This window comes from Equus przewalskii, chromosome 24 (genome assembly GCF_037783145.1).
Source record: "Equus przewalskii isolate Varuska chromosome 24, EquPr2, whole genome shotgun sequence".
NCBI classification, from domain to species: Eukaryota; Metazoa; Chordata; class Mammalia; order Perissodactyla; family Equidae; genus Equus; species Equus przewalskii.
The window spans coordinates 23,094,087-23,119,725 of NC_091854.1; the positions used below are offsets into that span (position 1 = coordinate 23,094,087).

Below are 25,639 nucleotides of genomic sequence, written 5' to 3' on the forward strand. Positions count from 1 at the left end.
ATTAGAAAAGTCACAAGTGAAAGGAGTAGCTGAGAGGGGACTTTATAATCTATGTGAACCAAGAAATGCAATTTACCTAACAGGTAATTAGAAAAACAAGTAATAATTTGTTTATTTGTACTTGATTCTTGCTTTTTAAACATGCAGGACTTTTATATTTTGTATTCAGTTGAAAGGCAAATGCAACATCAACTTAAAAACAATTATTAAAATTTTTTATCAATAATTTTTCTGATACTTTCTGAAATCTTCACTAATTTAGGTATATGTCATCTTCAAAATTGAAATTCCTCTATCCCTTACCAGCTTTGTCATCTTAAATTATCTGTCATTTGCTGTCAGTAAGTTGGCTGTTTTTAAATTATCACTAATTATTTTCCTTTATAGTCACCCAAATAAGCTGACACTCAAAAACCAACAGGGAATCTTTCTCAGATCTAGACCTAGTCCCTCAATTAATTAGTTGATTTATATAAAAAGAAATATCTGCATGTATGAAAATATTGTGGAGTGTTTTCTTCATCCTCAGCGTCTAAGGGAACAAAGGAGGCATTAATAGCAATAACATATGGCATTTGTATAGTGCCTCACAATTTACTAAATGCTTTCACAGACATATCTCACAGGAGTGCCATGGCTGCTCTGTCATGGAATTGTCACTATTTCATTGCTCACAGTGTTGTTATACTGTGCACTTATAGAAGGAAAAGACCATTCATTTGATCCATATATGTCTGCAGTGATGTTTCGGTTTCAACGTCAAACAATTTGGAAAATGTACTTTTCCAAGAAAACACAGACAGCTGCTAGTAGTAAGCAAAAAGCTTTAAGGTTTTTAGCTGTAAACCATGATTTGCAAGCTCCAATGACACAAAATAAGTGTATAAATAGAGCCAGGTGTAAGTTGGTAAGTTGGTAGGTGGTGGGGTCTATGACAAATTGGAAAGTGCATTCCTGCCTAAAGTTATTACGTTTAAAAAATATTTAAACACTATGGGCCAAATAAAATATATCTGTGTGCTTCATATGCAAACTCTGATCCACACTAGCAGAACATGAGGTGCAGAAGAAGAAGAAGAAATAAAGTAGGAACACAGAAGCATCAGAAGATGATATGAGAAATGGTTTGTGTCGTGGCAATTGAGCCCGTTGAGAACTGAAGTACAAAGAGCAAGGTTGATAAATACGGCTAATGCTCATCCAGTATCACCAATCTCCTTCCATTTCTCTGTTTGGACTTCGTTTTGTTCTTGTTGTTGGGACAGCATAATATAGTGTTTAAGAACATTGTAAGGATGTGACCGCGCACTTAAATCTCTTTCATCAGTTTTCCTACAGTAAAATGGAGATAAAAATAACTATATATGTATTACAGAACTGTTGTGAGATTAAATGATAGCCTACATGACAAGGGCTTAGCAGAGCTCCTCTCACATTGGAAGCGCTAAATCAATTCTCATCATCATCAGAAAGAACCATTTCCTTACTCATTCCTTGAACTTCTTAGTATATATGGAAAATTGAAATGAACTTTCAGCCTTATATGGTAAGAAGCTTGCCAGGGGAAAGGGAGAGTTTTTTCTTTCACGCAAATAAATCAACAAGCACAAAACCAAAGATAGAAGTGTCCCCTCTCTGTGGGTTGATCTGTAAGCTCTAACAGCCTTTTTGCTTCGGAACTATAAAAGGTATTGGGCAAGTTAGTCATACTCTGTCTGCAAGTAGCCATACTCGTGCCAAATAGGCCATTACTTCCTGAAACAACAGTCATAGAAACACCTCAAGAATTTGGTTCGATTAAAAATGCATTGATTGAACATCCTCTCTGTGTGAGACACTATGTTCAGTTCTGGAAACCTGAGATGAAGAGACCAGGATCTCTGCCCTGGCAGCCCTGACGTGCCCAGAACGTAAGGGAGAGAAAAATGTAAACAGGTCATTTCAATACAAATGCAAACACATGTCTGAGTTCCTCCCTCTCTGATGTGCTTCTTTCCCTTTAGTCTCTCTTTCAGTGGGACTTTGTAAGCATTGTAGAAATGTGAAGATTAGTATGCTGTGAAAACACGAGGAAAGATACATGTCTATTCTTCAAAGTCTACTTTTAGCTCTACGTCCTCCAGGAAGCTTTCCACTCTACTTTGATCTTTGATTTACTTGAAATCCTTTGAAAACTGCTGCTTAATCATTTTGGTCCTTAATCATTTTCTACCTTAAATAGCAATAAAATTGCTTCCTGGGCATACGTGCTATGTCCCAACCAGATCCTAGCGAGCCCTATGAGGGGAAGGACAATACTCTTTTGGGCAATATGCAATGCTATGTCTGCATTAATCTGAAAAAGTGAGTGTTTTATTGTTGCCAGATTAGAGATTAGTAGAAATTAGTCCACAAGTAATAAATGCAATAGTTTTGGACTATATTATATCAAAGGCACCTATGAAACAGTGTTTCATAAAATTTGAAGACTTTTTGGTACAATTTACAAATTTACATTTAGGTTAGATTAGAGACATAAAAAATGGTAAATATAAACTTATGTCTGTTATATAGTCAATGTTCTATTTTCACTTTTAATCAACACTTATATTTTTGGTTCTGCTTTATAACTTGCACTTACTCACAGGGCAACAGAACACACATAAATTGCCCACACATGCAGAGTTACAGCTAGAGGAAGCTTTCAATGATCTCTCATTTGTTTTAATCCCCCATGAAACGATGGTTAGGATGACAAGATAATACTTCTAACACTCACAAATTACAAGTTTGCATTATGTTAATTTATCACATAAATCTATTTCCTAAATATTTTCCTGAAACTCAAAGAAAAAATATGTTCATTAACATAAGTGTTTTTAAGAGAGAGGTAAGGAAAAGAACTAATAACTAACAGTGAAGAAATGACTTTTATTTGAAAACTAGAAAATAATTATAAATAGATTGAGTCCTTCATATGTGTATTTCCAATATCTAAGATTTAACCACTTTAATATCTAATTTATTTTCTCTCTCCTATCTTTCATATCTGTCTTTTCCTTTCATTTCCACCGCCACTAGTAAAATTCCGCTTTTCATTACTTCTCATCTAGATTACCACAACAACTCCTTCACCAGTTTCTTGACCCCCTTCAAGCTGATCTTTTACAAAGATGCTGGATTAATCTTTCCATAAAACAGTTCCAAATTTGTGATTCCTAGCGCAAACATCCTCAATGCCTCCTTCTTGCTTATAGAACAAAGTCTAAAGTACCTTCTTCTAACTTTCACTCATTTCTGTGCTCTTGTTCCAATTTATTTTTCTGAATTTCTTTCCCAATAGTTGGCATCATAAATTACATACACCACATATATTTATACACCTCACTTAAGTGAAACTATTCATTGTTCCTATATATGGCTTTAACTTTCTAATTTCTATTTTCCTCATGCCTTCCCTAACCCTAGGATACTATCCCAAAGTCTGTCATCCTTCAGGGCCAGGCTCGAATGTCAACTCTTCCATGAAGTTGTGTCTAAATTCTCAGAAGTAACTCATATTTTTCTTTCTGAAATTTATGAAAATTTTCATTATCTCTTTTATAGAACTTGTCATTTTATACCTAAAATAGATTTAAGTAAGTATTTTTCTTCTCTATTAGAGTATGAAAGCTCCTTGAGAATGGAGTCCGTGGCAGTTCCTTTTGCAAGCTCCATGCCAAGTATAAAGACTGTAAACAGTAGATACGCAAATAGCTGTGGAATAAATGAGTGGATAGTGTAATTAATTAATAGTTAGTAGTTTCAGAACTGTGGACTTTGTGCAAAGTACTATAGATGGGATCTATAGGAACCTTATTGATAATCATGAAATGAAAGTTAGTGATTTTGAAATATGACTTGTTTCATAAGGTAGATTGGTGGTTGTCCATCTATTCTCCACAGCACCTTCGGGATTCCACTGAGGTGGCCCAGGAATCTGCCCCCTTGTTAGTGGGAAATGGTAAGTGAACAGAATTCTCTACCCTACTCTCTGCCTTCAACTAAAGCTGCTCTATTTTGTATAACGTCCTTCCTGTAAGACTTTTCTTAGAGAAAGCTTTCACTGTTTAAAAAAACATTTTGAAATCCCTTGGGGTTCCACCCCTGGAACACTCTAATTCTGTATTTGTTTCAAGTCTCTATTCCACATGAAAATATCTTTACATGAAAGCTAGGTAAATGAGTTGCTGTGCTTTGGCTGAAGTTACTACTACAAAAATACCAAAATGGTAGCACAAAAGTAGTGTTTCATATAATTTTATATCAGGTCTTCCTATAACACCTGACTTTGTATGAGACATGACATTCTATAACAGTCATTGATCTCAATCTTTGATCTGGCTTTACCGATCTGAGATCTAGCTAGCTGGTGAATTTTACAGACATCACTATCTTTCTGGACATTTTTCACAGATTTGAAAGATCCCTGAGAGGCAGTTATACCATTTTCAATTTCTGTAAAAGAAAATACAACACTTTATATTGCATTGGCTTACGGTGGCCTGTCCCCTTACCCACAGAGTAGAAAACCCTGATTGCAATACATCTAAACTATCTCTTCACTGAAATCCATCTTAGACTCCTCATCAGTTACACAATTCTAAGTTCATTATTTAGAGGAAAAAAATACCTGTTTAAGTCACGGTGTATAATTGGCTGTGTCAGGTTGTGAAGGTACTCCATACCTTTGGCAACATCTACTGCAATAATTAATTTAGACTGCAAATCAAGAATCCTAGAATTTAAAAATAGATTTAATGAGGATGAAACGGTCAAAGTCAATACCATATCTTTCTAAAAGAAATCAATGGTGCGTGTGATTTGTTATTCTGTATAATTTCAGCCTTTTTTGCTTTATTGGAGGTTAAGCTAAAAATTCAACAAAACTGGAACAATAGCTTTTCTACATCAGATAATGCTTAATTATAGATCAATTCAGATACCAACCCCTCTTATTTAAAATATTCTACTTGATTTTATAACATTTGCAATATTATACTTAATTTCTTTGTAATAACATAAAAATGAAATCTACTTTAATTACTGAGTGAAACCACATTCTAATTATTGTATGCATAGATCTAGGAAGTAAATTCAAATTAGACTTGTGCAAGACTATTCTTTTTTAAAACTTTTTTAAATAAATACTGTGACCCCTGGTAATTATTTTATCTGAGCTTACATATATCTGCTTTATTGGTATGTCAAATTTAGCCTAATTATTATAAGCTTTAGTTACTAATTTAAATTCCTTGAATTTGTTGTCTTCAACTGAATTCCTGTTAAAAAGAGCACAGAAATATTTCTTTTCACTAAAACACAATTATTGGGCATAAAATATTAGCCACCTTTAAAATGCCATGTTTCCTGGCACTCAGAGGTTTAGGAAGGTAAAGACTCATCGGAGCAGAGAGCCTCTGAAGTGTTGAAGGATAGTTCCAATGATGTGTCAAACACTAAGCCAGAACAAGAGACCCATACCTCTTCTGTTCATGAAGGAGGGAGAATAGAGAACCCCCTGATATGTACTGAGTGACGATGGCAAACTGGCTGGGGTCATTCAAGCAAGCACCCACGAACTGAATTACACAGGGATGGTTGAGCCGGCAGAGAATGGACACCTCTCGGCAAAACATATCCACATCTGACTTGGAGCAGTAGGTGTTGGCTCGATAACTGGAAATGGCAGCAACAGGAAATCCTCAGTCAACAGATGGGTCAAAACAAGTGGCTCTCCATGCATATGCTCTCAAACTGCACAATACTACGTGGATGCTAAATTTTCTCATTCGCTTTCTTACCGTTTTATAGCCACTATTTTATTTCTGCATCGTCCTTTATATACTTTCCCAAAAGAACCTAAAATTGTTTAAGAGAAATAAATGAACACATTATCTGGAGCTCATTAAACTAAAGCAGACTAGTATTTTGTTAGATTACCTGAGCCGATAATCTCATGGAACTCAATCTCTGAGAGTTGAAGATGGAAATGCGAAGGCAATCCAGCCCTTAGGAGGAGAACTTCTGCCTTCTCTGCAAACAGTAATTGTTATTTTATTTTTCAAGATAAAAAACAAGCATGTAAATGTATATACACACATGTACATATACACTTAACCAAAAATATCATTCCCTAGTAACATTTAATTTTTCAACTATAATTGACTACTTGGAGATACTAAAACCTTATCACGAATGATCCTTAACCCCCCGCATTAAAAGCGTGTTAGTTCTCTGTCTCTATTACCTGAACTTTGTTATCAGGGCTGAGTTGATTCCTGATCTGATCAACAACTAGCTTGTCTATATGACATGGCAACCCTGGAGTACAGTCCATATTACGTCATGATAAAGAGTCTTATCTGGTCAATCCCTGCAAGCGATCACAAGAGGCTTAAGCAAATATCCACAAACTAAACCTCAAAGGGATGCCAACTGGATGTCAGGAAATAAGCACACGAATCATGCAGAGGAGACATCTCAAATCCAAAATCATTTTTAAAACCTTCAAATTCTAAAGAGTTAAATATAAGTTTACAATTGATTCATACTTTTTACTTTCCTGATCCAATGGTATTAATTTCTGTGTGCAGCATACATTCAAAGAAGTCCTCAAAGTATTAGTTATTTGAGATCTTCTGAAAAATAATTTTTTTTCTCTATGGCAAATCTATTCCAAATTCTCCTTAAAGATATTAATATTTTTAACTTAAATTTTGTTAAAAATACAAATTTCTATGAGAATTTGATCTTTTGTTAATACTCATACAAAATTTTCAGTCATAACTTCGTGAATTGAGAAGGCATATGCAAAACAGTAGAGCTGGTAAGGTTAATTATGGAAAGAATGGTCTGCTAATAATATTGTTTATCCTTGCAAAATAGTCCTCATTTGTAATATGTAAAACAAAATAGAAAGTGGCAATACTTATCCTTAGTCATAAAATATAACAACTGTCCCATATTAAAATACCTTTCGTCATGCTTTTAATCTTCCCCAAGGGGGATGGAACAGAGACATAGGAGCCATCTAGAAATCAAATTATATCATAGAGTTAAAAAGAGAAATAGTATTTTTCCTCATAAAAGTTAAACATCAGGGGCCAGCCCGTTGGCACAGCAGCTAAGTTCACACGTTCTGCATCTCAGCAGCCCAGGGTTCTCCGGTTCGGATCCCGGGTGCGGACATGGTGCCGCTTGGCAAAAGCCATGCTGTGGTAGGCGTCCCATGTATAATGTAGAGGAAGATGGGCATGGATGTTAGCTCAGGGCCAGTCTCCCTCAGCAAAAAGAGGAGGATTGGCAGTAGTTAGCTCAGGGCTAATCTTCCTCAAAAAACAAAAAAAGTTAAACATCATAAAAAGAAGCAGCTGACAAAAAAATTTTGCTAAGAAAACCAAGTGAAATTATAGCTTAACCCCAGGTATTTCTCTGGATACTGAAACTGTACAGCAAGTATTTATTTAGAGTGTACATAAAAAGTTTAAAAATAAAAATCTAGGGGCCAGCCTGGTGGCATAGTGGTTAAGTTCTCATGCTCTGCTTTGGCAGGCCAGGGTTCGCAGGTTTGGATCCCAGGCACAGATGTGCACACTGCTCACCAAGCCATGCTGTGGCAGTATCCCACATACAAAAAATACAGGAAGATTTGTACAAGTGTTAGCTCAGGGCCTATCTTCCTCAAAAAATAAAACAAAACAAAAAAAGCTAAGGTCTAGCAGACTCCAGCAGGTTTAATTTGTGTCTGGCTAAGAGTCTTCTCCATCCTGCCTTAGTAGATTACTGAAATGGAGAATGCTCTCAGCTGACCCAGGCCTTCCTAGTCATACACAAGCCTCATAAACATCCCGTCCAGGGAATGTTAAACTTGGAGGGACAGCAGACTGGTGAGTTAGAAAATAGCCTCACTGAGGCTTCTTTATTTTCAACCTCACCCACATAAATTTTCTTAAAATAAAGGTAATCTAACATGCCCTCCTCCCTAACCCCAGAATGATAGTCCTAATAGAAACACAGGTTTACTTTCAGGCACAATATTGCATTAATAAAGAAAACTGAGTAATAAAGGGGGTACCTCCGCCAGGCTGAGAATATTCATTACAGGGCAATTCATCCTGCGGTCTCTTATAATGTTTCAGGAGTGTGACAATTGCATCATGTCCTTTGTGAAAAGACAAAAAGGGCAAAGAGTCTTAATTTTTGTTTGATTTATGCAGCTCACCATCTAACCCAGAGGTGACTAGAGGTAGCTTGAAACATAGGATGTATCTTAAGAGATAAGATATTGCAATAGAATTGAGTACTTGCATCCATTCGTTCAAAATAATTCATGAAGACTCTGTGTAAGGCACTATGTTAAGTGCTATGCTGGGTACTGGGGATACAATGAACAAGGTGACTATGGTCCTATCCTTAAGAAGTTTAGTTGTAGTTGAACAAATAATAAGAATGATGAGAATTTCTAAAAGAGGAAATACCAAGTGCTATGGGAGTCTATAATAAGGGTGCCATTAAAAGGGTGATACGCACATACAGTAACCAGGAAGGAGAGATGTATCTGCTGTGATTGAGCATTACATTTGGTTGGCAACTGTAGTATAACACGGCGCTAAGATAATTTATATAGGTTTTTGGAGCAGGAGACAGCTGGCTGTCCACCAATATTTGTACTCCCCATTCATGAGGCATTTTGTCACTGGGAATGTCCACCCAAGGACAACAGTTCCCTATCTCCTTTGCATCCAATTATAGCCTTGTGACAAATTCTCACCAAGGGAACATGAGCAAAAGTGATGTCACTTCCAAGTCTGGGCTTTAAGAAACAGGTGAGCCTTCTCTACTCCCCATCTTCTGGCTGGAGGCAGAGGGTTCTGAGGCCCTAAGGGATAGTAGAATGCCATCCACTGACTGGAAATGCCCACCCTGGACTGTTATACAACTGAGAAATAAATTTCTATTATATAACATCACCAAAATGCGGCAGTTTATTAATTGCAATAGGGACTTATTGTGAAGGATAAAAAATGCTAAATGCTCCTCTGAGTAGACCAATGATTTTCAATAGAACTAAATTTTGATACTATTTTATGTTTTAACTATAAAAATAATCTATTGAAGCTAATTTATGCAAGAGAAAGACAAAGTCAACCTTAAAGACTCTGCCAAGAGACTTCTGAAATGCAACAGAATTCATTGTAAAAATGGCATACTCTAGGAACTGCAAAAGCATAAGTTCTTATCCATCACAAAGGGTTTATAGTTAACATTGGTTCAGAATACACCTAGTTCATGTGTAGAGTATATGTTGAGAGTTGTTCCTGCTTATCAAAACCACCCTTCAAAAACAGAATTAAAATTAATAGAGCATGCAAGATCATGAGATGGAAGAAAGATATTTACTAGCACTAAAAGCTTTTCTAAATGTAACATCTCAAGATCAGTGTCTTCAAGGAAAAAAAATAATTGTGATTATAATTACTAAAACTTGTAGCAAAACAAATCTACAGAGTTAATTACTAGTGTCCATTTTCTTATCATCCACAGATTTCTATTCATGACTGCTGAATCTGTGATTTTTTCAACTCACAGACATAGTTATGATGAAATAATAGGGAGCCAGTCCTATTAGCACTTTTTCTTTGGCCTCTTGTGTGCTCACAAACAGGGAAAGCTCAAGACCCGAAAGACAGCCAACAGGCAAATTTCTAAAGGAAAAGCTAACAGTTAGAAGGAACAGATAGTGTGAAGGTCCCAAGATGGGTGCAAACATGCCATGTTCAGAAAATTGAAGAAGGCCAGTCGGGCTGCAGCAAATTCCCAGAGCTGGTTGGAGAAGTAGGTAAGGACACACCATGTGCAGGAGTGCTTCACAAACTTTTCAGTGTGTATAAAAATCACCTGGAACGCAAGTTCAACCCCATGTTCCTGAGCCCTACTCCCAGAGATTCTGATTGGAAAGGTCTAATAGGACCTGAGAGTTGCTTTCCCAGCTTTTCCCAGGGGAGGCTGATCAGGGGTCCACAGTTGGAGAGTACGGATGTGGAACTTTACAGGTTAGGAAAGGATTTTGGATTTTAATGAAGGAAAGATGGGGGACCACTGAAGGATTTTAGTTAATTAAAGGACATGATGTTTTACTTTTTATAAAGATCCTTATTTACAGAGTAGAGCTGATGATATAAAGATTAAGTGAGATAATGTATGTAATATGCCTAACAATTCTAACACACAAATTTACCTTTTGGAGTTTCACTGCTTTCTTGCCTTACTATTTTGCCACAAGAATTGTAAATGAACTTGGAAACTCATTTATGGAACTTCAGATAAATTTCTAAGTATCAATATATTCCGTTTCTTTCACTGCTACTGTTAATGATCACAAACTTGGTGGCTTAAGCAATACAACTTTATTATCTTATAGTTTGGAGGTCACAAGTCCAAAATGGTTGCTCACCGTCTAAAATCAAGGTGTTGGCAGGGCTGCATTCCTTTCTAGAGGCCCTAGAGGAACATCAGTTTCCTCGCCTCTTCCAACCTCCAGAGGCCACTGATAGGCCTCGGCTCGTGGCCCCCTTTACACAGTCAAAGCTGGCAATGGCTGGCTGAGTCTCCCTCATTTCCTATCACCCTGACCTCCGCTTCTGCCTCCCTCTTCCACATTTAAGGACCCCTATCATTACACTGGGCCCAATGGGATAATCCAGGGCAATCTTTCTCTTAAAGTCGGGTAATGAGCAGCCTTAATTCCACCTGCAACCTTACTTCATCATCAACCCATCGAAGGCCGCACACTCACAAGCTGCAGGAATAGGGCTGGACATCTCCAGCGTGTTTTGTGTGTGTTTTGGTGCCTCCTGTGGGGCACCTCCCCTCCTTCCCCACTGCTGATGGCCATTTTAGCCTGAGGAAAAAAGCAGCAGCACCAACAAAAATTTCTGTGGAATTAAAATACCCCTTCATCTGTCCTGTTGCTAGATTCATAGATTCTGAGGTTTGGTCTGCTCTTCTCCACACTGTTTGCCCCACTTTAACAGGATCTTAGGTGCTTTTGGAGTGTTTTTTTAATGTAATTTTGTCTTTAAGTGTTTGGGACCAGAAAAAAAAAAAAAAGAAAGCTTTTTTCTTATTTCTGTTTTTTTCTGGGAGAGGCTCCTTTGGGGGAAAAAAATCAACTGAAACCCCAAGCATTTACCCAAGCACAACAAAGCTTGATTCAGAGAGCCCCCTCCCCGCCTGTCTCAGCCCCTCTGTTGGACTGACTGGCTGACAGCTGAGAGGGCCTCCTGCTTTCCCTCATGAAGCAGAAGCCGCATCGTGAATCCTGAACGCCTGTGTGAGTCAGTGATCACACCCTTGATGTTACCTTTCATTTCAACAGCTCTCTTGGCTCCACTTGCTCTGAGCAGTTTTAATTTCCAGCCAGCACAGTGGCACAATTTGCTGGCATTTTCTTTGGGATGCTTTTCATCAAGAACCTAATGAGTGCCTGGGTTCTGGCTGCTGACAAGCATGAGGCTGCCAGGGAAATGCCAAGAGGCCCCCTTGGCTCTGGAAGGCATCGCCACCTGATTTCCCACCTCCTGCTAACTGTGGGCTGAGGCACACACGGATGGGAAATTCTCCACTGCTCTCACTGCTCTAACAAACTACCAAAGTGCATGTGCATGTAAAGAAACCTGAAAAGCACTAAGGCCCAGCTCCCAGCCTGATACTTGGCCACAAGGAGTTAAACAGAAAAATGCCCTGATGGAACTCACTAAATGGACTCGTTAAACCAAACTCCTGATAACGGATACACCTAGATAACCAAGGCACACTAATGGAACACATCCAGAGATAATCAAACTTCCACTAATTGAATAAAATGTTTTCCCATATCGAAGAATTTACTATCTACATCCAAGTATTTTATCCAAATAGGAGGGTGCCACGTTATTTGTCTAATGCAGTTAGAATAATGATTTGCACTTTCAGAGTATTATTCATTGGAGCCCCTGAGGGTCTTGGCAAAACGGACTCTCCTGTGGGCTTGAAGTCTTTTTTATTTCCTGCTCCCCACTCTTCCAGTGCTGTCTGTAACCCCCAAATTCCATGCTTTCTCTTTAATTTGTCTTCTTGTGTTCCTTCACTCCTTGCATATGGAGTGATTCCCCCCCCCCGCCAAACCTCTTTGCTTTCAACTTTCTAAATAGCTCTTCATTTTCAAACCTAAGTTGTTGTTTAAGCCTACAAGTCCATCCAAAGGGCAGTTACATGGACAGTTTAGTATCTACATAATGGCCGTGTACAAAAGGGAGGATTCATAATTATTCAAGAAGGAAAAGTACAAATTTTATTATTTCCCTATAAGGTTGTCCCTCTGTCCCCACCATTTCACATTAGGAAAAATGAATGCTATTCATTGCTATAAGAAATTATTTTAAGAACATAGAAGAAACTTTCCTATGAAAATTATTTTAAGAACTAGGTTTGAAGATTAATGGCAAATGACAACAGTAACTAAGATCTTCTCCCTGACTTTGTGACTCCGAGGCTCTCTGGTCCAAGGTTAAGTAAAGAACACAGAGATTTAGTCTCCATTACAGATGCCAACGAATTCCTATAGACCTCATATGTCCCACATGCCCAGGTCATCAAAGGAGCAGTCTGGGCCTCTGTTTCTACCTGCCTCAAAGAATGAAACATTCATAGCAATGGTATAGATGAGATTTTGCTTAATACTTTGCAATCTCCCCTTCCCATCATGTTAATAACTCACTTTCCAGAAGCATTGAAAAGTGGGATCAGACTATGGCTCCTGACGTTTGCCCTTCTGTGACCCATTTTCCTCCTGACAGTTCTGGTCCCACACACTGTCAATTAGATGGGAGGAAACAAAAATTCCAGACTTGCTGTATCTTCTCATGACTTATATCTGAAAGATGTTTTAATTTTATCTTACAAGAAAGGGGACACACAGCCCCTTTCCCCCATTATTCTTGTCCCTTAATCACCAGGCCCAAACAAGAATGCCACCAGTCCTTTTTCACCTTGAGATAAGAATCCACAATCCTGAATGCTTTTGCCAAAAGAAGATTATATACAAACCAAGTCATTTGGCATTCCTCTTTCGTCTTTTTCTCTCCTTCCCATTTGGTCTTTCTTCCCTTTCCTTCTACAAATATTTACTGAGAACCCATTAGAGACCAGCTCAAACAGCATCTTCCCAGGGAAGCCCTCCATGACTTCTCAGTTTTAAATAGTGTCCTCGAACATTTTACTTATCACTGTGTTTCCTTTTTACTTGATTCATAGCACTTATTATTATCTGATAGTTTCTACTTGTTTTCTTCCTCATGACCTGTCTCTTCTTCTAGAAATGCAAACTGCCTAAGAGCAGGAGAATATTATCTGTCTAACTCACTGTGTTACCTTTCTAGTACAGTCTCTGTCATGTATTAGGTTTATAATAAGTTGTTTTGAAGGAATGAGTGGTACAAGGTACAGGAGATAAAGTGTTAAAATAAAAATGCTCATTATTTTTGTGATGAATTCTGTCTAGTACAAAAGAAAAGAAAAACAATTATACAAATGTTCACTCAAATTTAATTTAGCCAGGCTCTAGAAAGGAAAGGTAGAAGATGCTGTGAATGTGCCTAATGGTACTATGTTACAATAGGCTGGAGGGGTCAGGAAAGAGTACTTTGAGGAATTGTCTTTTAAGCTGAACTTGAAAGATGAGTATGAGTTGATTAAGTAAAAAGGGAGGGGAAAAGCATTCCAGCCAGAGGGAAGATTTTCACAGTTCCAATGCATAGAAAGAGGAGCTGTATTTAGAGCATTCTTTACAATCTTCTGCCCGCCCGTTAATTTGAGTATTAGGACTGTGCAGTTAATAAGAAACCTATGAAATTTAAAGATATACATACAGACACAATTGAATAGTGATAATTAGTATTCTTGAAAACATCAGCTATATTATGACTGACCAGATACCATTTAGTGAGACATGGAATAGAATCTTATGGCTGAAATATCTGCTCATTCTCTATTTCACTTCAACAAACATGTATTGAGCATCTATTACGAATCAGCTGTTGTATTGTTTTTGGAAGATGAAGATGAATAGTTCAAATGTTTTCCCTCAAGAAGTTTACAGTTTGGTAATGAACAGAGTGTTTCAATACGGAGTGGTAAATACAGAGATAGAGGTGTGCACATGGTACAATAAAACATAAAGAAATGACATGTTTGTGAGGCTGGAATTTAGGGAAGACTTTCTGGAAGAGAGGATCCATGAACTGAGTCTTGAAGGCCAAGCAGAAATCAGAAATTTAAAGAATGGAATGAGGCAGGGAGGATAGGAGGGTGTAGAGACAGAGAGGACTGCACAAGAAAAGGTTTGGAAACACGGAATAACATGATATGTGTAGGGAAGAACGAGTAGTTTTATATCACAATATGTAAACAGACACTGTCTCACAGGGCTATTGTGTAGATCTGGTGACTTAACACATGTGAAGTGTTTAGAATGTGCCTGGTACAGAGTCAACCCCCAGTGAATGTTAGTGATGTAGTGAATGTGGTGATGATTATGGAGTGCGGGTCACTTGTGATAGGAGTGACTGGCTATGAGTTTCGAGAGGTAAAAAGGGCATAGGGCGTAGGAACAGGGTGTTTCATGATAATAAATGGGGACTTTTTCCTATGGGTGATAGTATGTCAGTGAAGGATTTTAAGCTGGGGAATTATTGCTCTATTTACACTGTGAATATATCTTTCAGACTACAGTTGGCAAATGGAATCAAAAGATGCCGAAGACAAAAAAAGAGTAGTTAAAAGGCTATTAAAATGGATAAGGAGAAAGATGATAAAGTTACAAACTAAAACAGTGATAGTAATAATAAAGAAGAAAGGATGGATTCAAAATGTACGTCTGAAGTAAAATAACAAGACTTTTTGATTGAATGGATGTGGGGAAAGGGAGATTGAGGGAGAAGAAGCAGTTGAGCATCAATCCAGATTTCTAACTTACTTATCAAATGGATGGTAACGCCATTAAATGACAGAATGAATAAGAGATATGGACGAGAAGCTGACTGAGGAGGACAAAAAAGATACTAAGTTCAATTCTGGATTTGTTGAGTTTTACATACTTCTCAGCTATCTCAGTAAAGGGATCTAGCATATCAGTCAGTGTGGTGGTTTGAAAACATGGCCCACATTCTTTGACACTTCTCCATGACTGAGGGGGACAACCCTGCCACAGTAGAGACTTAAAAATTTGTGCTAAAGTTGGTAAAATATTGTTTGATATATTTGCATGCAACTATACATATTAGAATAATGGTTTTAAAATACTTTCATAATATTTTGATTAGTGATTTTCAAAACTTCCTTGATCTTGCCTCAGTCCTGAGGTTTTAAAATAAATGGTATTACTTGAGTCACAAATAAGAAATATAAATACAATAAAACAACACATGCTGTTATATATTACAGGTTTGTTCAGTGGAGTTTGGCAGGGATATAAACCCTTCATTAAAGGGTTTACAGAAGATGCCCATCATCCTCATGCGTCAATATGTTGTATTTCTTACTGGACACTAAGGCACATTCTAAATTAAGAAAGACCATGAGATTTGGGACTTATGTAGAGCTTGACTGAATCTCTGCTATGCACTTAATAATAGCAACAGATACCACTATTTTTATTAAGAAGCTGTTATGTTCCAGACGTTTACATCTTATCCCTAACCCTCAGCAGAATTCTGTAAAGTGGTTATTAATTTACTCATTTTAAACTTGAAGATTAAGCCTTAGAGAGGTTAAATAATTGCCCAAGGTCATTAAGTAACATGGATGGAATTTGGACTTGGAGCTCTCTGATTCTAGACTGAGGTGGTAAGAACTCGAACTCTGCAATAAGACAGACCTCTGTTTGGTACCAGCTCTCCACTCAAGAGCTGTGTGGCTTGGGAAAGTGTGACTTAACAGCTCTAAGTCTCAAACTTTTTATCTGAAATAGAAAGGTAATACCAATTTAAAGTGTTATTTTGAAAATTAAGTTATATATACACATATATGCTTACGTAAAAGGTGCTTAATGAATGTAAGTTCTCTTCTACTGTCCATTTTAATGTGTGTGGCTTCTTACATAATTGTGTTAACCCCCTACATGAATGAAAGTTCTTCCCACTCTAATGAGAGTTGGTGTTATTTTATTCATTTATTTTTAAGAAAGAGTAACTAAACATGTAGACAAGTAACCAGTATACACAAAATCCCATATAGATTTTGAAACACTCTCTAAGTCTTTTGTTTATTCCTTCCTCTACCCCACCCCTAATCCACTCTAGCATACTAAACTAGGTTACTAAACTCCAAATAAGTAAGAATTCAATACAAAAGCAGCTTGGGAATTTATATTCTATTGATGAATATTTATCAAAAAATGTAATGAATCCACCTCTTCTTCCTTCTCTTCTTCTCTTACCCTTATCTCTTAGTTATTTTTTTCTGGATGAAAACTGTGGAAACTCACAACTGTAAGACTTCATTACTTTTAGAGAATACACTATAGTATGTTTACTATAAATAATTCACACCATACTACACTTGTCAAAAGGAATGAACAAAGTATATATCATGGTACAGGAGCCTTGATTTTTATTGTTTTTGCTCACTTACTCACTAATTCTCCAACTGCAGCTCCCTGTCACTGTGAATTAGAGTAGTCCTGCTGTATACCAATATTGTATTCTGGGTAATTAGATATTGGGATAGGAGCCTCTGTAAATTACTTTAACTGGCGTCAGTACTGAAGCAAGTAAGAAGTTTTTAGTTTTGTTTCTAGTTTGGGCTGTTTTCTGACCCTAAACAGCCTGACATAAAGGAGTGCTTTTCTTTGTCAAACGCAGTCTTTTCAAATCTAACTGCCAGAAACAGTATTGAGCTATGTGTTCAATTCTAATTGGCTGAGATCTTTTCAATTCGGTAGTTTCATCTTTAATGCAATGGATGTAAGATTATGTGTAGGTCTTTTCAATGGGTTTTCCATACTGGTGATTAGGGCAGAGGATTTGAACATAAGCAGGCTGCTGGCTATTTCTTCTGGCCAATTTAAATTGATTCATACAAGTCCTTTGTATCCCAGGGAAAGGGCAGAACAAATCCAAGTAAGCGAGTCAGCTATCGCTACTCTCAGATGGAATAGCAGAAAAGAAGAGGTTGGGGGGAGACTTGGGGAGGGGAAACACTCTAACTATTGCAAAATTGGAGATCTGAGGAGTCTGGTAGAGAAATATTGAAACTTAACCGGTAGGCTTCTGTGTAGAATCAAGTTCACCAGAAAAATTATTTCCAAGATTGATTTTGATATCCTTAGGTTAAAAGGGCTATGTAAATAGGAAGGTTTCTTCATATCTGATCCCACAGGGATCCATAGTGAGTAAACTCTTTTCTGAAAGTATTCTAAAAGAGAGTAGATAACTCTTCCAGAACTACAAGGCACCACTGAATGTGTCATATCAGAACAGTAGAGAGGGTCAGCTAAAAATTTTGTTTGGGTGAAAAATTTATCTTAGAACCATTCAGAGATGGGTGCTGTTGAGAAAGACTCCCAGTCTTCTGTTAAGAGGGTAGACTAAGATGAGCTATTCAAACTGGGCACATCAAAATGCAGACCCTGGTTATGAAGCTCCCTCCTGGTTTCTCTCTCCTGGGGTAGGATAGGGTACAGGGTAAACCATGCTGGGGCCATTTCTACATCATCTCTATTCTATAAAGAAGGAACTCCAAGTGAAGTTTTAGTGCTTCCTCCACTCCATCTGTAAGTCGGTCAGGAAAATCGTCAGTATGCCACATCAGTTAATTTGATGACTGTCTCTCTAAGGGAGAAAGGAGAGCACTTATTTATCTAAAGAAAACAGGGACAGTGCTCTGTTGACAATATTTTAACAAGGCCATTTCAGTCCTCGCTGAACACATGGAAACAATGCAAAACTTCTCTAGCACGAAAAAATAGCAACAATTTCATTTTGTTGGTTTGCCTTGCTTTGCTCTAGAACATATGCAAAACATCCATCTGTCTCCTGAGTACTAACATTCAATTTGTTAAAATTCATAGTAATAATGAAATGCAACGCTGATGCCTGGCATATTAGTTGAACAAATAAGGGCGACAAGTATGGCATATGTTGCAGAGACCGGTGGGTAAGTCCTCTAAGCTAAAGGACTTTTGTTGTTGTCATTTGGTAGGATATCTTAGGAGCTTACACAATGATTCATTGTTTTGTAAAGTGTGGAATTCCACAAAAATAAAAGTAAAACCAGTTTTCAACTATCACTCTCAATCATCTAAAAACAAACAAACCCAGCCCCTGTGAAAAGCAAGCTGCAGCAGCTATTTCTGAGCTGTCTTCCTGAAGACTAATGCTTTGTAAACAGCTTCTCTGAAACTCAAATTTCTTGAGAGATGCCGTCTGCGAATCACTTGAATAAATGAAAAGTGCTGAGTAACTAGAACTTAGTAAGGCCTCCCAAGGCTTCAGAATATGTAAGATTTTCCAACCCATACTCAAATATAAAACTACCTGGAATTCCTGTTATACAAGGTGGAAGGCTGTTATACCTAACAGAAATGCATCCAGAGATCAAAAGGCATATACATAAATGTTCAAAGAAGCAATATTCTCAACAGTCCCCAATTAAAAATTATCCAAATGCCCCTAAACAGTAGAACGAATAAATTGTGATATAGTTACAAAATACTACACCATACAACAAGAATGAACAATGTACAGCTACCTGCAATGACATGGATGACTCTCACAAACGGTTGGTCAAAAGAAGCCAGACACAAAGACATATATACATAATAATCCATTTATATACAGAAAGAGGCAAAGCTAATTTATGCCCCAAGAAGGCAGTGGTGCCCTCTTTGGGGAGTGACTGGAAGAAATGTATGTGGAGCTTTTGGGTACTGGCCTTGTTTAGTTTCTTCATTTGGATGCTGAGTGAGTTTAGTTTGTGAAAATTCATTGAGTTATCATGTGCAAACATGTGTGTGTGTGTGTGTGTGTATGTGTATTTATACAACACTCAAAAAGTCAAAAACGCAGCAGGCCTATCTCTAACTCATTTCAAACTATTCCATGTCCATTCACCTGTCTCTGTTAAAGTAACTCCTACATCACTTTTTCACTAAAAGTCTTCAGACCTGTATGTTTTCTTTCTCCTCTATGTGCTTACAATAGCTCCCCATTTCTATCCATCAAACTCCATCTCTCTCTTCATTAATGGACTTTCATGTCCTACTTCAGGCAGACAACCTTTCAGATCAACTTGGTAGCCTGAGCAATCTTCCAGGTTAGTAAGTACTCTTTTTTAGTATGGTCTTCTAAGGGTCTAGAATTTAAAAAGTTAAGAACATTTCTTTATATACTTTAAATATTCTAATAAAACAATGCAGGCGACAAAGTCTGATATATTTTACAGTATTTAGTTGTAACTCTCTGATTTCAATGACAATGTATACTGTTCTATGTCACTTGAAAATTTAAACTCCTTAGGAGCTTACGTGCATATGTAGATCCCACTTAGAGGTAAAATATGTATTAATAAAAATGACAAAGATGCTATCTCACTTTCTGATTGTCTCTGGTTTCCTCTTCCTTAAAATTGGCGAATTAATTATTAGTCTTCCTTATTTCTGAACTACTACTGTTACCACTGCTACCATTACTGAAATACCAATTATTAGGTAGTTATTTTGTGCCAGCCACTGTTGTAAGCAATTTGCCCATATTATCTCATTTAATCTTTACAATCTTGTGAAGTAGGGGTGGTTATTATCCTAATTTTTCAGATGAAGAAAGTGAAGCTCGGCAAGAATAAATAATGTGCCCAAGATCAAAGAACATGCTTGAGTTAAACCCAGGTGTTCTCGTATCACAGCCCAAGCTTTTACCACTTTTGAGCTCAAGTAATTTTATACTTAAGCCCTAATCATTGGCTCCCCTGATTTGTCCAATGCAGGCATATTGTCATTAGGTTTAGATCTGACAAATACTCCCTTTGTTTATTTGTATTTATTTCATTTTTAAAAATTTGAATCCACATCAAAATTCCCCTATATAAGAGATAAAGACTAGCTCTATGTCTACTCTAAGAAAGTGGCTATTATTACCTACAAATTTTGTTTCTTTAGTACCTAGGAATGTGATAGCTCGTTCTCTTTTCAAAGTGCCAATACCAAGAATGCCTTCAGCTCATCTGTAGCCCAGGAGTTGCTTTCCCTAGTCGTGGTCTATTGGACTCTTTGATCCAAGTCCCCAAAGACTCAAATGCAATCTACAGGGAAAATAGGAGTATACAAGCGAAGCAAGTAAAAGAATTATTGATGCATTGACATAATCTATGTACGCAGTTCAATGTGTGACTACAGAGATGCAATGATGAAAAATATACCTTTTTCATAAGCCCACATCAAACATGTCTGCTCATCTTTTTCACCACTAGACCTGCTGGAATCACAAGCTACCAGATTCATATCAGCTCCATTATCCAGTAAGAACTGAACCAGGCGAATGTGACCATGGTAGCAAGCAGAGTGCAATCCTATTAAAGAATAGAATAAAAGTGCTAAAGGAGAAAAGAGGAAAACTGAACACTGATTTTCAAAAGACAGTCATAACCACATAGTAACAATGTCACCAGAGATACAAAGCTAGGATTGATTTCTTTGATCAAGAATTAATTCTGCCATTGAGCAAACAACACATACTTTAAGCAAAAGAAGTATCCTATTGTAGTCTGCATTTTGTTTAGCACAATTTCTAGTATTTCTACATCGACTGTAATTACCAAGAACAAATGTTAGCTCTTTGTACAAATCAAAGAACAAAGATCTCAAATAAGTATTTTTCTTGAGCAGAAACCAAGGGCATGGCCATATAGTCAATCTGTGCTGGTGCAGGCCATAATGGAAGCATGGGCTGTAGATAATTTAGCACAATAACGAAACTGACCAAAAGTTAGTCTGCTTTTTATTACTACCATGCACCATCAATTATAAATGATGCCACTGATAAAATATCCCTCTTCACTGGGGTTGACCACTCCCACTACTCCCTTCCCTCTTGAGCACAGCATTGTTCTTGAGCATTCATGTGCATCAGAAGTTGGTGATGTTCTTACTACAGTCTTACCCGTGTGCCCGTCTCTTCCTTGGTGGTTGATGCTTACGACATTCTGATCAAGAAGAAATTTAACCAGGTCAATGCTCTTGCCATAGGTACAAGCACTGCAAAATACAACATAAAGAAAATAGAAAGGCCCTGTTATGGGCTGAATTGTGTGCCCCTCAGATTAATATGCTTAAGTTCTAACTCCCACAACTTTACAATGTAACTGTATTTAAAGAGGTACAATTTAAAAAGTAATTAAGTTAAAATGGAGTCATTAGTGTGGGCCCTAACCCGATATGGCTGGTGTCCTTATAAAAAGAGAAGATTAGTGTACAGATGACTGACAGAGGGACAACCATGTAAAGACACAAGCAGAAGGTGGCCATTTGCAAGCCATGGAGAGAGGCCTCCGAAGAAACCAGACCTACTAACACCTTGATCTTGGATTTCCAGCCTCCAGAACTGTGAGAAAATAAATTTCTGGTGTTCAAGCCACGAAGTCTGTGATATTTTGTTATGGCAGCCCTAAAAAACTAATACAGTCCTGATTCACCCAGGCTATTGTAGATGCTGATGTGTATATTAGACAGCCAAAGAGACAGAAGGGAAAAGGAAAGAAGAGACAGAGAAGGAAGTGATAAAAAACAAGCACATAGAGCAATAAAATCCTGAAGATTCTCAAATCTGGCCCTTCAAGAAAGGAACTGCATAAAATTTCTAATATTTTCTTATTAAGTATTTCCTATTATATTAATTCTGTTTCATAAGTGGAGGGGAAACATTGTGAAGAGTTCCATGCATTTTCAACTATAGGACCTAAGCATCCTGCAGGACAATCAAATGGGGGAACCCAGAAGCGTCCCGAGAGATTTAGGTGACAACCTGGACTTGTGATTAGCATCTGAAGTGGGAGGTAGTCTTGTGGGACCGATCCCTTAACCTGTGAGATCTAACTCCAGGTAGTGTCAGAATTGAATTGAATTGTAGGACATCCACTTGGTGTCTGCAGAGAATTGGAGAATCGTTTGGTGTGGGAAAAACTCACATGCAGTTAGTGTCATGTATTCTGGAAGTGAAGTATTGAGCGTAGTAGGAGAGTAAAGAAAAGGAGGCTTCCTTCCAGATTTGGTTTTAAAAACTGTCGTTCACTAGGTCTTACTATTTCATCTTCCTGGGGTGGCCTTGCCCAAGTCCTTTTTCTTTTATGAATTATAATTATTCTCTTTAAAGAAAACACCATTATTCATCAAGCTGAACTGGTGCTCCCTCTATGAAGTCTTCTCATGAACCAAAAGCTGAGTTGACTGCTATCGCCTCTGCTTCCTTGTCATTTCAGTCTTAGGGCACTTGTTACCTTGTGCTTTGGCAGTGGACACACCTATATTTACTCTGACACTTTACAATAGAGTTCCCTTAAGGAGGGAAGGGATTGTGTCATGTTAATGTTCCTACCGGCACCAACACAAGGCAGGTCCTTAATAAATCTTTTTTTGAATAATGAGTGAATAAAAAGCCACCATCTCAGGGCAGGGGTGGCCCCATGGTCGAGTGGTTAAGTTCGCACGCTCTGCTTTGGTGGCCCAGGGTTTTGCCGGTTCAGATCCTGGGCACGGACATAGTATCGCTCATCAAGCCATGCTGAGGTGGCATCCCACATAGCACAACTAGAAGGACCTACAACTAGAATATACAATATATACTGGGGGGCTTTGGAGAGAAGAAGAAAAAAAAAGATTGGCGATAGATGTGAGCTCAGGACCAAGCTTTAAAAAAAAAAGCCACCGTCTCCGTGCAATAGATCATATCAACATTAATTATTTGCATTATAAATAGGACCCATAACACTACACTTTTAATGTTCCATTGTCTGAATGGCCTCATTGCTTCTTTTCAAAGCAAATACTTACAGGAAATGACGAGTTCTGAATATACACATATTTGTGTATACATGTATGTATACATGTGTGAATATATATGTGTGTGGATATATACATATGAAAATAATAACAGACATGTACTGAGTCCTTACTATGTGCAAAGCATTGTAATTTGTATGTAGAAAAATTCATAAACAAAGCGAATTCCTCATGTAAAAGAAGAGTTTATTTTAATAGATATGTGCCTAAAATGAATAGAATAAAAATTTTAATATGTTATTCCTAGTAGCTACAGGCTTGTGCAAAATTAAACAATTGGACACATACTTTCAACTTACTTTACTAATCTTGTCACATAGACAATCTTCTGGAGGTGACAATCGCCCTCTGATTATAGTTGGTTCCAATCTATGTGCACAGAGCGGCAAAAGGATTTGAAAACTAGCCTGAGGTGTCAGCCTCAGTAAGCATGACCTAATGGGGAAAGAGGACACCAGTAATCTGCATATATCAGTTCTGCCCATTGTCCCTTATGGGACAAATTTCATTGATCCTCTTTGACTGAAGCATGATCTGAAGAGTTCTTGCATCTGTTCTCTTACAGAGTGTGTAGAAAACAGACAAAATATTTTGGTACTAGAATATGAAGATATGTAAAAAGCACAGGATTTGGAATTAGTCAGGCATTTAATACATGCTTTCCTAGCTATAAGAATCTTTGGCAGTTTACTTAGCTTCCCTGAGCCTCAATTTTCTCATCTGTAAAAGAGGGATAATAAATCCAACTTCATAAAAGGGTTATGAGGACTAAATGAGATAATGAACGCAAGCCATCCAGCATATATTCAGTGCTCCATAAATGGAAGTCTTCACCACCCTGTTCCTGATCTCTTTGGTTGATAAGAAAAATCTGTAAATCCAAGTGAAATTTGACAATTGATGCCTGATGCAAAAGCACAAGCTTAGTTTTAGTTCAGTATGAAAAAAAGAGTCTCCTCTTTTCTATTATTCACCAGTGCAATAAAGATACTATGTAAATAACACAGTACTCTCAAATACATTTTTTTTGAGGTTGCAAACTAGCCAAGAAATCTGTCATGTATAGGTAAATGATCTTCTATTCAAGGTTTGCTAAATTCAAATTGCTACATTTTTTGTAGCAAAATAGTAACTCTTCAAAAGTGAGGGTTTTAAATTTTATAAAATATCTGTCTTCCTTTTGGACATTTTAGGGAGTTATGGCTCTGAGTGTTTAGCAACCCTTTCCTTCCTCCTTCCCTCCTCTCCTCTTCCTTCCTTCTCTCTTTCTTTCTTATTTTTTGCAGGTTTTCCAAACCTAGTGGCTCCTTCAGTGTGCTTTTCTAGAGGACCTTGTAAAGGGCTCTCATGGATTCCTAGAAAGGAGCTAACGCTTTCTTAGATATCTCAGTGGCCACCCTGACTAAGCTTCTACAGGCTGACAGATGGATGTCTTAGATAGGTAGATACATTTGCACATAAGGTTTAAGTGGTAAGAAGAAAGTGTCACATTTAATGCTGATGAATTCCAGTAACGAGATTCTTGTCGGAGGAGGATTATGGGCACTACCCTTTCGGCAGCTTTCTGCAGAGTGAAGTGGAATAGAAGCAATATGCTTACAGATGTTGATATGCCTGTTGCCTTGGCAACATCAGTCCCTGTCTTTGTGGCTGCTGCCAGGAGCGCAGCATCTGGCTCCGGCCCCATCTGTTGTACTGACTGCAGCATCTGCCTCTACCTTTGCTTTTGTGCATCTAGCTTGGGCTCCTTGTCCTCTGCCCACCCTCTGCTCTTGCTCTTTGATTGCAACATCTGCCACTCCTCATTCTTGCTTTGTGTACACAACTTTAGGTGCTGCAGGGTGTCAGCTAAGTTTAGTGGCTATTGCACTTAAATATTCTTTTACCTGTGAAAAGCTGTTTCACTGAAGATGTTTTCCTTGGTCAGACTTTCTATTCCTGATATTTGGATGATTTCTTTGGCGACTTCAAATTTGCCATTGTAGCATGCCCTAGAGTTAAAGAGAATATTTTGATGACAATAAGAAGGTACACACAGTATAGCTGGAGGACCCACAGAACTATATACACAATACTCACAGGTGCAAAGGGGTATCTCCATAGATATTAACAACATGTGGCTGAACTTCCAAATTGCTCTGAAGCAGGTACTTCACTATATTGTGGTGTCCAAAGCGAGAACAGAAATGGAGTGGGACGTGGTCTTCATTGTCCTGAGCGTTCACTGTCATCAACAAGAAACAAAAAGGATGTTATCTTTTTTAGAATCCTCTGTTCCTCAGCCTTCCCATGTGTAGTGTCAGGGACTTTTCTGAGTGCCTGAGAGACTCCTGGAAATTGCCAATTAATGATAATAATAAAGGAAATTAAGTGCAACCAATTTAAAAAGTTATAATTTTATTCTATTACCTATTACCACATTAAAAAGGCTTTGTTCTAGCTCCCATAAATTCTACAGAATGCATCTAATCAAATCTATCTTGCACAATAAAATAGTTCAGGAAACTAGTAAGCATCTAAAAGGTACTCGTG

At 37.7% G+C, this 25,639-nt stretch overlaps 1 protein-coding gene across 7 annotated transcripts in view; it reads right to left on the minus strand.

The window, feature by feature from the left end:
• TNNI3K (TNNI3 interacting kinase) overlaps positions 1-25,639 on the minus strand; it is a 265,756-nt gene that overhangs the window by 150,792 nt on the left and 89,325 nt on the right. For all 7 annotated transcript variants that reach the window (XM_008525043.2, XM_070592131.1, XM_070592134.1 and 4 more), the window contains 10 exons: positions 25,187-25,331; positions 24,994-25,098; positions 21,213-21,307; positions 20,473-20,622; positions 8,096-8,182; positions 6,995-7,051; positions 5,962-6,054; positions 5,823-5,880; positions 5,503-5,697; positions 4,652-4,756 (listed from right to left, as the gene is read on the minus strand). In XM_008525043.2, the coding sequence (XP_008523265.1) occupies positions 4,652-4,756; positions 5,503-5,697; positions 5,823-5,880; positions 5,962-6,054; positions 6,995-7,051; positions 8,096-8,182; positions 20,473-20,622; positions 21,213-21,307; positions 24,994-25,098; positions 25,187-25,331 (1,090 nt within the window). The remainder of the gene's footprint in view (positions 1-4,651; positions 4,757-5,502; positions 5,698-5,822; positions 5,881-5,961; positions 6,055-6,994; positions 7,052-8,095; positions 8,183-20,472; positions 20,623-21,212; positions 21,308-24,993; positions 25,099-25,186; positions 25,332-25,639) is intronic.